This window comes from Takifugu flavidus, chromosome 1 (genome assembly GCF_003711565.1).
Source record: "Takifugu flavidus isolate HTHZ2018 chromosome 1, ASM371156v2, whole genome shotgun sequence".
Lineage (NCBI taxonomy): Eukaryota > Metazoa > Chordata > Actinopteri > Tetraodontiformes > Tetraodontidae > Takifugu > Takifugu flavidus.
This window is the reverse complement of record NC_079520.1, coordinates 112,501-125,000: the sequence shown is the minus strand read 5'-3', so window position 1 is coordinate 125,000 and position 12,500 is coordinate 112,501. Positions and strand designations below refer to the sequence as shown.

The 12,500-nt window shown below is 48.1% G+C and overlaps 1 protein-coding gene across 2 annotated transcripts in view; it reads left to right on the top strand.

Moving 5' to 3' along the window:
• The window catches only part of mylkb (myosin light chain kinase b), a 20,831-nt gene that overhangs the window by 4,464 nt on the left and 3,867 nt on the right, over positions 1-12,500 (top strand). Inside the window, exons 1-11 of one of the 2 annotated variants that reach the window (XM_057052745.1) lie at positions 591-743; positions 1,336-1,383; positions 1,575-1,702; positions 2,304-2,460; positions 2,534-2,724; positions 5,287-5,392; positions 5,952-5,990; positions 10,421-10,511; positions 10,662-10,865; positions 11,502-11,719; positions 11,856-11,979. In XM_057052745.1, the coding sequence (XP_056908725.1) occupies positions 713-743; positions 1,336-1,383; positions 1,575-1,702; positions 2,304-2,460; positions 2,534-2,724; positions 5,287-5,392; positions 5,952-5,990; positions 10,421-10,511; positions 10,662-10,865; positions 11,502-11,719; positions 11,856-11,979 (1,337 nt within the window). In that variant the 5' untranslated portion in view covers positions 591-712. Of the gene's footprint in view, positions 1-590; positions 744-1,335; positions 1,384-1,574; positions 1,703-2,303; positions 2,461-2,533; positions 2,725-5,286; positions 5,393-5,951; positions 5,991-10,420; positions 10,512-10,661; positions 10,866-11,501; positions 11,720-11,855; positions 11,980-12,500 lie in introns of those variants that run through there. The other variant, XM_057052754.1, reaches the window with a different exon arrangement.

Sequence of the window (12,500 nt, the reverse complement as noted above, 5' to 3'; positions counted from 1 at the left end):
GTCTTTATGGTGGTCTTTGTTGGTCTGATGGGATTGTGGCCTCCAGACTGAAAAAGGGTTTTGTTGGGCTTTGGTACTCTGGCCTGGTCTGATACAGTTCTTCCTTGGTCTGGTCCTGTGTGTTCATGGCGTTCTGGGTTGATCTGGTGTGTTGTAGTTCTGGTGGTCTTCATTGGTCTGGCTGGGTGCTAATGCTGGTCTGGAGTGGTCTGGTCTGGTGTGTTTATGGTGGTGTGCAGTGGTCCTGGGCTCTGGTTCGGGGTGCTTCCACACATTACCATTTAAGGTGTTCTCAGCAACGACATCGTGGGCTGTGTTTGACTCCACAGATGAAAGTTTCCTTTTATGAAGCTCGTGATGTTCCGGCTGTGCGGCTCTGCTTTCATCCTCGTTCATTGTTGAACGTGAGCAGACGGAGCCGCCAGAGTCGGTACGGACGGACTGAAGGGAGGCGCGTTTTGCTCTGATAAACATGGATCTACACAATCTGGGCTGGCGTGTTATGTTGCTTAAAATGGCTCAAGATGGTTTATTGCATATTTGCTTGTTACTGAAGGTGGTTGGTCTCAGTCATGTGACCATTCATGTCACGCTGAGAACAAACAAGCTTTTCCCTTTGCTGCTGTACTTGGACAAATAAAGCCTTATCCAGGTTCTAGTCTCTGACATGAGTCCTTTTACAAATATTGATGTTTGACTCCAGTTGGAAGCAATGCAGATTCAGAAGACAGGAGGTCATGGAGGTAACTCAATTTATCCTGGTTTTCAGATAAAATCTGACTGTTTCATAGCTTTCCTCTGCAATTTCCTATTGTGTCTGTATTTTGGTTTTTAGTAGTCAGGACACACAAAAGCAGGCGAGGTCCTCATGTGGATTAAAGTTACTTCAGGTTTATATTGTTCTGTTATTTTTTGTTAGAGGATGTTCTTTAAAGGCACTTTGTTCATTTTGTTCCTCATGTTCTCCAGTTCAGCCCTTCGAACAAGCTGATGAACATTTTCCAGAATTATTTTTAGAATGACCATATATGGCCATGAGAGACACATTTCCTGTGTTGTTCACAAACACACTCGCTTTCTCTGATAAAACAGAGCATTAGCGTAGCATCGACGTTATGGCTCCACACACAACTTCTTATTTAAAATGGTTATTATTCAATTTGTGTCCATTTCTTTCTTTTTCATCTGTTTACTGATGATATGAACCAATTTTCAGTTTCATATAATTTGTAAAAAGAAAAATAACATTTCCATTCTAAAATGTCAGCTGCATTTATTTCTTTGGTTGCCATGGAATGTCTTTGCTAATGTCATGTTTTGTGGATCGTTTTTCAGGTGAAGCCAGAATAAAAAAGCCAACAGCCAAGACTCCACCCAGACAAGGTGAAGCACGAACAATTGAAATTTCTGCTCTTGAATTCGATGTTGATGTTCACTCTCACTCAACTGTCTTCCTTGGTAGTTTTTCCTGCTATAAAAAAGCAAAATTCAATACCATTAAGAGGTTTTCACTCTTTTACCTCATGTTAGCTAAGCAGCCAATAATCAACCTATTTACTGCTGTGTGTTATTAGTTCTGCCACCTCAGATTCTCCAGTTTCCTGAAGACATGAAGATCCTGGCAGGAGAGAAGGTGGAAATCCTGTGCACGTTTTCTGGAGCGCCACCCATCAACTGCACCTGGCTGAAGTTCAGAAAACCAGTGAGACACACACGTGTATACACAAAAAATCAACCAAAAAAAGCACACACATACACATACAAAAGCCGGAGACCACAAAAAGAAGGGAAGGAAAATTACACAAAGAATTGTACAGATAAATGCAGCAAACCCATGACCTTCTGGGTGCTAACCACTATAGCATTATTTGTACAGAGAGCAGTCATTAGTATCTTGGTCCTGTTGAGGTCGACTCTCTTGTTGAAGGTGCAGCAGCCTCACTGTGTACTGCCTCCATACGTTTACCCCCTTCCCCTACCAAAATAGAAGGCTGGAAACATGTTCCTTCTAGTCATAGTAGTGAAGGCTTCATTAGCTTCCTTACAAAAATAATTCTAACTTTTAGACAAAATACAACACCTGTTCGACAGACAGAGGTAAGTGTAGTCTGTTTACTGCGTATTGTGCATATAGAGTACGTAGATTGTAAGATAGTGTATGCAATGTAAAATGTGTGTACTGTTTATAATAAGAGTTCTCTATTATCTCCTCATCTTCTCTACTTATGTACAGTAAATACAGTCCTTAATGTCTGTACCAGTAAGTGTGTTGTGTGGATGAAATATATTCTTGCTGTGTACAGATCCAGGAAGGAACAGAAGACATCTCCATTGAGAGCTGTGACACCAGCAGTAAACTGACGATCAGCAGTGGACAGCAGGAACATTGTGGATGTTACACCATTGAACTGAGGAACAGCTTTGGCCTCCGTCAGGCTGCCCTCAACCTCACCATCGTTGGTCAGAGTCGCCTCAAACAGCTGCTCTTCTTCCTCTGACTCCAAATTGTCCCTCACAAACATTTGTTCCTTAGATAAACCTGATCCTCCTGCTAAGGTCCCGGCAGCATCTGACATCCGGAGATCCAGCCTGACTCTGTCGTGGTACGGACCCACCTATGATGGGGGAAGTGCTGTGCGAGCGTATCACCTGGAGATCTGGGACTCTGTGGAGCAGCAGTGGAATCCTCTGGTGTCTTGCAACAGCACTTCATACAACGTGCAGGTAAACGTTTTGTTGACAAAAAGATAATGCTAACATTAGAAATTCAGGTTTAAAAAGAAGCTTAAAGAATAAAATCCAACAAGATCTCTGTGGATGCAGAGATCTTACTCTGGGTAACTCTGGGTTAGGGTTCAGATGTTTCAGTGCGTTGGCTCTTAACTGAGGGTACAACCCTGATATATCCTGATGAGGACGTTGAAGTCTTCTGTGTAGGTAGTGAGAGGACATGAGAGTATATTCAGATGAGAGACGGTAATCTGAGGTGTGTAGGGCGGATCAGCTCTGAGCGGTACGGGCCTTGTTGTGGAGCGCCTCGTGTGTGAGGAGGATGTAAATAATGGGGAGCCAGTGCAGGATTAGGAGGATGGGGTGATGGTGTTTCAGGAGCGAGGAGAAGCAGACATCTTCAAAATATACTGAGGAGGTTGGATGGGGACCGTGGATGATGCTGATCAATGCCCCTCATTCACCTTCTCTGCAGCACAGATGGTGAATGAGGGGCAGAAAGGGGCGATGTTCCTGAGGTCAAGAAGGCAGTCCTGGTAATGTGGTTCATGCTAACGATTAGTTAGTTGTCAAAGAAGATACCAAGTTTGTGGGAATATGGTCAAGGAGTTCAGTTATCAAGGACGAGGCAAAGGTTGTGGGTGGCTCTGGGGCAGAAGGTGGGGTTAATACTGACTGATGATGGTGATGATGATGATGGTGATGGTGATGATGATGGTGATGGTGATGATGGTGATGGTGTGATGGTGATGATGATGATGATGATGGTGATGTGATGGTGATGGTGATGATGATGATGGTGATGTGTGATGGTGATGGTGATGATGGGGTGGTGATGATGGGGTGATGATGATGATGATGATGGTGATGGTGGATGATGATTGATGATGGTGATGGTGATGGTGGTGATGGTGATGATGATGGTGATGGTGAGGTTGATGATGGTGGTGGTGATGATGGTGGTGATGATGATGATGATGGTGATGATGATGGTGATGGTGATGGTGATGATGATGATGATGATGGTGATGGTGATGGTGATGGTGATGATGGTGATGATGATGGTGATGGTGATGATGGTGGTGGTGATGATGGTGGTGATGATGATGATGATTGTGATTGATGGTGGTGATGGTGATGGGATGGTGATGGTGATGATGATGATGATGATGGTGGCTGATTGGGTTGAGAGGATGATGATGGTGATGGTGATGATGGTGGTGATGATGATGATGATGATGGTGATGATGGTGGTGCGGGTGATGGTGATGGTTGATGGTGAGGGATGATGGTGCTGATGATGGTGATGATGCTGTGATGTGATGGTGATGATGGTGGTGATGATGGTGATGATGGTGATGGTGATGATGATGGTGATGGTGGATGATGAGGTGATGATGGTGATGATGGTGATGGTGATGGTGATTCTGATGGTGTGATGATGATGGTGTGATGATGATGGATGGTGATGTGAGGTGATGGTGATGGTGATGATGATGTGGTGATGATGGGGTGATGATGATGATGTGATGATGGTGGTGATGATGATGATGGTGATGATGGTGGTGATGATGATGATGGTGATGATGGTGGTGATGATGATGGTGATGGTGATGATGATGATGGTGATGGTTATGGTGATGATGATGGTGATGGTGGTGATGATGTCACAATCAAAATTGTCTCTAGACCCTCTCCAGAATCCCAGGGCCTGACCCCCAACCAGCTACAGTGGCAGGAAAAACTCCTTAACAGAAGAAGAAACCTGGAGCAGGACCAGGCTCATGTAGGGGGACCCTCCTGCTGATGGGGGGGCTGGGTAAAGAGAGGAGAGGAGAGGAGAGAGGAGAGGGGAGAGGAGGAGGATGAGGAGGGGGGGGAGGAGGAGGGGAGAGTTAGCAGGATTCAGAGGGAGGAGGAGATGAAGGAGAGGAGAGAGGAGGATCTTTCTCGCCGGAGAATTCGCTCTTCAGAGAGGAGAGGTGAGCTCTTAGGAGGACGAGGAGGAGATCTCTCTTCTGGGGGGGGGAGGAGCTTCGCTTCTTCTCCTTTTTTCTTCGAGGTAGCTTCTTTTTTTTCTTTTCTTCTCTTTTTTTGCTCTTCTTTTCCTTCTCTGAGGCACTTCTCGTCTTCTCTTCCTTTTCTTCTCTCTCCTCTCCCTGCTTAAAGGAGGGGAGGGAGAGGAGGGGAGGAGTCTGATCTTGAGTCAGCCTCCCGTACCTGGACAGGGAGCTGGTTCCATAGCAGGGGGCCTGGAGACTAAATGCTCGGCCCCCCATTCTACTCCTAGAGACTCTGGGAACCACCAGTAGACCAGCATTCTGAGAGTGGAGCGGTCTATTGGGCTGGTAAGGTGTCACTAGCTTCCTGATCTTTGTGATGTTCCTCAGGTGAAAAAAGGCACACTTTCTAACCCTAACCCTAATAATGTCGAAATAAATGAGAAATTTCATGATTTAACCAGTTTAATTGTTTATCATGTATGTATACACATTTAAAACAATTCTAATAGGATTCAGAAACTATCACAAACTCCAAAGTTTTGTTCATCTTTAGAACCTTCTTCCAGAGCGCCAGTATAAATTCCGTGTGCGAGCAGAAAATATCTACGGCATCGGAGAACCAAGTGCTGAATCTGAGTCAGTTACTGTGGCGGATGAAGGTGAGTGATGATGACCTCATCTGCATGAACACATGGAGGAACAGTGACCTCTGGTGGTTTCTTAGATACAGTCATATCCCTCCTCCCTCCTCTCGCTCCTCCCCTCCCCTCCTAAGCCTCTCCTCTCCTCCCCTTCCTCCCCTCCCTCTCCTCCTCTCTCTCCTCTCCTCTCCTCATCCCCCCTCCTCTCCTCCTCCTCTCTCTCTCTCCTCCCCTCCTCGCCTCCCCCTCCTCCTCCCTCCTCTCTCCCCTCTCCTCTCCCCCTCTCGTCTCCTCTCTTCTCCTCCTTCCTCCCCTTCTCCCCCCCCTCGCTCTCCTCTCTTTCTCTCCTCTCCTCTCTCTCCACCCTCCCGTCTCCTCCCCTCCTCTCGCCCCCTTACTCTCAAAGAGTCCTCTCCTCTCCTCTTCTCCTCGCCCTCTCCTTATAGCCTCTCCTCCTCCCCTCTTTCCTCCGAATCCTCCCCCTCCTCCCCCCTCTGGTCTCCCTCTCTTCTCCTCCTCTCCTCTCCTCCCCTCTCCTCCTCTCCCAACACTAAGCTTGCTCCTGTTTCTCTGACAGACAACCCAGAAGGGGCTGAAGCAGAAGAGGAGGATGAAGGTATGAACATCCATCCTGTTGTCAGTGCTGATGTCAGTTGTTCTGTCAGTGGTGATACAGATGAATCTCAGCCTCTTTAACCTTCTCAATGAGGACAGTTGGCAGAGCTGAGGTGCTTCCAAGGCCACCTTTGATGATAATAATGGTCCATCTGATTTAAACCTGATGTCTCCTGTCTGACTCTGTGAACTCTGATGCTTCCTTCAGCTGTGTGAAGAGCATTTATGAAATATTGTTTTCACCATTGATTTATAACACCATTTATAACACTTGTTGATTCATTAATCTGTAACATATTAATCAGTCATTGTAACTATACCAGTTAATCACCGATCGATCTGGCAACCATTCACACCTCAAGACAATTTAAATTAGCCACTTCACCTGTCAACAAATGCATGTTTCCTTACTGGAGGGAGCATCTGCAGAGAACCCACACAGGATCCCAGACAAGCCCCTAGCTCCAAGAGAGGCCCCTAGCTCCCAGACAGGCCCCTAGCTCCCAGAGAAGCCCCTACCTCCAAGAGAGGCCCCTAGCTCCCAGACAGGCCCCTAGCTCCCAGAGAGGCCCCTGGCTCCCAGAGAATCCCCTAACTCCCAGAGAGGCCCCTGGCTCCCAGACAAGCCCCTAACTCCCAGAGAATCCCCTAGCTCCCAGAGAATCCCCTAACTCCCAGAGCAGCCCCTGGCTCCCACAGTGGCCCCTGAAATTTGAACCAGCTAATTATCGCCACTGTAATATCGTATATAGTCATCTTATGTACGGAACCATTATGGATTACTGACAATCCTACGATCCATCCTGCCCCTCTTAACCCATGTGACCGATGTATCTGTCCCCTCTTCTTCTCTCCTCTCTTTAACCCTTAAGGCACCATCCAAAAAATACTAGTAATAATAAGTTTCATTAAAAATGTCACATATGAACATTTTTCCCAATTTCCCTGCATGAGATCTTTTTTTAAACTTAACCATATATCTATAATGTGTATTATATATTTTTTATGTTTTATTCCCTTTTTGTCAAGAAAAAAATCTGTTTTATTGGGGGTTTTTTTTCAAAGAAAGACACAAAAATGCAACGTTGTGTGAACACAAAGTCCCAAGTTCACTGTTAGAGGTGAGAATATAACAGCATTGATGTGTCAGTAATTATTGTCAGTATGATTTTTGGAGTATTGTTCCATCCATCCATTCTCTACCGCTTATCCGTGGTCGGGTCGCGGGGGCAGCAGCCTAAGGAGAAAAGCCCAGACTTCCCTCTCCCCAGCTACTTCTTCTAGCTCATCCGGAGGGATCCCCAGGCGTTCCCAGACCAGTCGAGAGACATAGTCTCTCCAACGTGTCCTGGGTCTTCCCGGGGGTCTCCTACCGGTGGGACATGCCCTGAACACCTCACCAGGGAGGGGCCCAGGGGGCATCCTAACTAGATGCCCAAGCCACCTCATCTGGCTCCTCTCAACGCAGAGGAGCAGCGGCTCTACTCCGAGCTCCTCCCGGATGGCAGAGCTTCTCACCCTCTCCAAGGGAGAGCCCAGCCACCCTACGGAGGAAGCTCATTTCAGCCTTTCGGCTCAGCTCTCTCTTCACCACTACGGACCGGTGCAGAGTCCGCATTACTGCGGATGCCGCACCGATCCGCCTGTCGATCTCCCGCTCCATTCTTCCCTCACTCGTGAACAAGACCCCGAGGTACTTGAACTCCTCCACTTGGGGCAGGATCTCCTCCTTGACCCGGAGAAGGCACTCCACCTTTTTCCGGTTGAGAACCATGGCCTCGGATTTGGAGGTGCTGATTTTCATCCCAGCCGCTTCACATGCGGCGGCAAACCGATCCAGTGATAGTTGGAGGTCACGGGCCGATGACGCCAACAGGACCACATCATCCGCAAAAAGCAGAGACCCGATCCTGAGGTCACCAAACTGGACCCCCTCAACACCACGACTGCACCTAGAAATTCTGTCCATAAAAGTCACGCACAGAATCAGTGACAAAGGGCAGCCCTGGCGGAGACCAACCCTCACCGGAAACGAGTTCGACTTACTGCCAGCAATTCGGACCAAACTCTGACACCGATCGTACAGGCCCGTATCAGCGGGCCCGACACCCCATGCTCTCGGAGAACCCCCCACAGGACCCCCCGAGGGACACGGTCGAATGCCTTCTCCAAGTCCACAAAACACATGTGGACTGGTTGGGCAAACTCCCATGCACTCTCGAAGACCCTGCTGAGGGTGTAGAGCTGGTCCACTGTTCCACGCCCAGGACGAAAACCACATTGCTCCTCCTGAATCCGAGGTTCGTCTATCCGGTGGACCCTCCTCTCCAGTACCCCTGAATAGACCTTACCAGGGAGGCTGAGGAGTGTGATCCCCCTATAGTTGGAACACACCCTCCGGTCCCCCTTCTTAAAAAGAGGGACTACCACCCCGGTCTGCCAATCCAGCGGCACCGCCCCCGATGTCCACGCGATGTTGCAGAGTCGAGTCAACCATGACAGCCCTACAACATCCAGAGCCTTAAGGAACTCCGGGCGGATCTCATCCACCCCCGGGCCCTTGCCACCGAGGAGTTTTTTGACTACCTAGGCAACTTCAGCCCCGGAGGTATGAGAGCCCATCTCCAGGTCCCCAGGCCCTACTTCCTCACTGGAAGGCCTGTTGGTGGGATTGAGGAGGTCCTCGAAGTATTCCTTCCACCGATCCACAACATCCCGAGTTGAGGTCAGCAGCACACCATCACCACTATACACAGTGTTGACAGTGCACTGATTCCCCTTCCTCAGACGCCTGATGGTGGTCCAGAATCTTTTCGAGGCCGTCCGAAAGTCGTTCTCCATGGCCTCACCAAACTCTTCCCACGCCCGGGTCTTTGCCTCGGCAACCGCCGTAGCTGCACTCCGCTTGGCACGCCGGTACCTATCTGCTGCCTCAGGAGTCCCACAGGCCAGTAAGGCCCAATACGACTCCTTCTTCAGCTTGACGGCATCCTTCACCACTGGTGTCCACCAGCGGGTTCGGGTATTGCCGCCACGACAGGCACCAACCACCTTGCGGCCACAGCACCAGTCAGCCGCCTCAACAATGGAGGCACGGAACATGGTCCGCTCAGACTCAATGTCCCCCGCCTCCCCCGGGACATGTTCAAAGCTCTCCCGGAGGCGTGAGTTGAAGCTCCTTCTGACAGGGGACTCTGCCAGGCGTTCCCAGCAGACCCTCACAACACGTTTGGGCCTGCCAGGTCTGTCCAGCATCCTTCCCCACCATCGGAGCCAACTCACCACCAGGTGGTGATCAGTTGACAGCTCCGCCCCTCTCTTCACCCGAGTGTCCAGAACATGCGGCCGCAAATCCAATGACACAGCCACAAAGTCGATCATCGATCTGGGGCCTAAGGCGTCCTGGTGCCAAGTGCACATGTGGACGCCTTTATGTCTGAACAAGGTGGTCGTCATGGACAATCTGAGACGAGCACAGAAGTCCAGTAACAAAACACCACTCGGGTTCAGATCAGGGGGGCGTTCTTCCCAATCACACCTCTCCAGGTCTCACTGTCATTGCCAATGTGAGCATTGAAGTCACCCAGGAGGACGAGGGAGCCCCCAGAAGGAGCACTCTCCAGCACTCCCTCTAAGGACTCCAAAAAGGGTGGATACGCTGAACTGCTGTTTGGACCATAGGCACAAACAACAGTCAGGATCCGTCCCCCCACCCGAAGGCGAAGGGAGGCTACCCTCTCATCCACCGGGGTAAACTCCAATATACAGGCACTGAGCTGGGGAGCAACGAGAATTGCCACCCCTGCCTGTCGCCTCTCACCATCGGCAACTCCAGAGTGGTAGAGAGTCCAACCCCTCTCGAGAAGACTGGTTCCAGAGCCCTTGCTGTGCGTCGAGGTGAGGCCAACTATATCTAGTCGGAACTTCTCAACCTCGCACACCAACTCAGGCTCCTTTCCCACCAGAGAGGTGACATTCCATGTCCCTAGAGCCAGTTTATGCAGCCGGGGATCAGACCGCCAAGGTCCCTGCCTCCGGCTGCTACCCAAAACACAATGCACCCGACCCCCTTGGCCCCTCCTACAGGTGGTGAGCCCACAGGAAGGGGGTCCCATGTTGCCTCTTCGGGCTGTGCCCGGCCACCAGGCGCTCGCCAACGTGCCCCACCCCCAGGCCTGGCTCCAGGAGGGGGCCCCGGTGACCCGCATCCGGGCAAGGGAAACGTAGGACCAATGCTGACAACGGAGCTCCTGGGATCATTGGGACACGCAAAGCCCTCCACCACGATAAGGTGGTAGCCCAGGGAGGGGATTTTTTGGAGTATTGGAAACTTCATTCCAAAAAAATATGGTTGCCAATGTCTCTCTCATAAAAATATAATAAAAGTCCATGAAAACAGAAAAACATTTTTGTCATGTTACATTCTGCTAGACTCAGAGAAGGAGCCTGACTACAGAGATGTGTCCATCAGAACAGACGTGAAGGTGAAGGAGCTGTATGATGTGGAGGAGAGACTGGGAACGTAAGGCTCCATCCATCTCCAAATATCACCGCAGCAGCTAGCTTTAGCTCACCTGTACAATAATCCTGTGTTTTTCGTGTGTGTGTGTGTGTGTGTGTGTGTGTGTGGCCTGAATGCTTCCATTGTCACATGTTGCTTTCTTCCTGACAGAGGAAAATTTGGTCAAGTCTTTAAACTGGTGGAGAAGGCAACAAAGAAGGTCTGGGCAGGCAAGTTCATTAAGGCGTACTCGGCAAAGGAGAAGGACAACGTTCGGCAAGAGATCAGCATCATGAACAGCCTCCATCACCCAAAACTCGTCCAGTGTGTTGATGCCTTCGAGGGCAAGTCCGACATCGTCATGGTCCTCGAGATGTGAGTTCTATAAAGGACGGTTCAGAACACGAGTTTCTTTCTATGAACACGAGTCCAACTGCTGACAGAAGGCCGGTTGGAGGACAGACTTGATCTTTTGTGGATGACGAGGCAAACAAAAAGCTATTAGCAATAGAAATGAACTAAAGCTAATGAAATGAAACATACTTATAGGCAACAGGAGTCTGTTGTGTTTTCACTAACAAGATCATTAAATATCCTTTGCAGGAATAGGATGTATTTCATAAATGACACAAATAAAAGAATTTAAAGGTAAAAGTTAAAATGAGACATATGAGAAATAATCTCTTCTTAACTGTTAAATTCTTATCCTTGACATAATAAAAATAAAAGTTTCAGATGCACACATATTTGGTACAGCAAAGAACAAAGCAGAGCAAAGATCAATGGATATCTATGTTGCTTTTTTTGGTCATTTTTGGAGAATTTTTCATGAAGTTTCTGAAGGTTTTTTCACAGTTAATTTTGATTAATCTATGTTTAAATGTTTGTGTGTCTCATAATTAGCTGTGTACGTTTAATCTACTTTAAACATAAAGATCTGTTCTCTTTCTAAAAAATCAAATATATAATTGATATATTTCTAACCATAACCATGAAGCTTTCTATGTGCAGGATCTCGGGCGGTGAGCTCTTTGAGCGGATCATCGATGAGGACTTTGAGTTAACTGAAAGAGAAGTGATCAAATACATGCTCCAGATCGTCGATGGTGTTAACTTCATCCACAAACAGGGCGTTGTTCACCTCGACCTCAAACCTGAGAACATAATGTGTGTCAACAAGACTGGCAGCAAGATAAAACTCATCGATTTTGGCCTTGCGAGACGACTAGGTAGCTACAACACTGACTTTTGTCATGAAAATATTAGCATTGAGCTAAAGCCAGGCCGCTGCTGATGGCAACCATTATTATTCTCTATTAACTCTGTAACAATGATTCTTTTTGTCTTTATTTTCTATTGTTTCAGAAAATGCAGGAACTTTGAAGGTTCTTTTTGGGACTCCAGAATTTGTTGCCCCAGAAGTGATCAACTATGAAGCCATCGGCTACGCCACCGACATGTGGAGTATAGGAGTCATCTGCTACATCTTGTGAGCACTTTCACTTTTTGCTGGCACTCTTAGATTGTCTTTTGTATTATTGTAATGAATGCTTTTGCATGATATACGACTGTTGTCTCTCCTATCTATCCTCCCCTTTCTCCTCCTCTCTCTACCCCCCCTCCCCATCAGCAGGAGGGTCCCCCTACATGAGCCTGGTCCTGCTCCAGGTTTCTTCCTGTTAAAGGGGAGTTTTTGCTGTCGCTGCTGCTTGATGGGGGTCAGGCCCTGGGATTCTGGAGAAGGTCTAGAGACAATTTTGATTGTAACAGATGCAATACAGATAAAGATGGATGGAATTAAATTGTATAATTTAAGTTATGCTTTACACATACAAAATAATAACTTATTCAATTCAGTTAATCTTTATTGTTTATTATCAGCATCCGTTACAATCGAAATGGTGTCAAGGTGATTTCCAGAATCCCAAGGCCTGACCCCCAACAAGCAACTGTGGCAGTAAAAACTCCCCTTAATAGGGAGAAACCTGGAGCAGGACCAGGCTCGTGTGT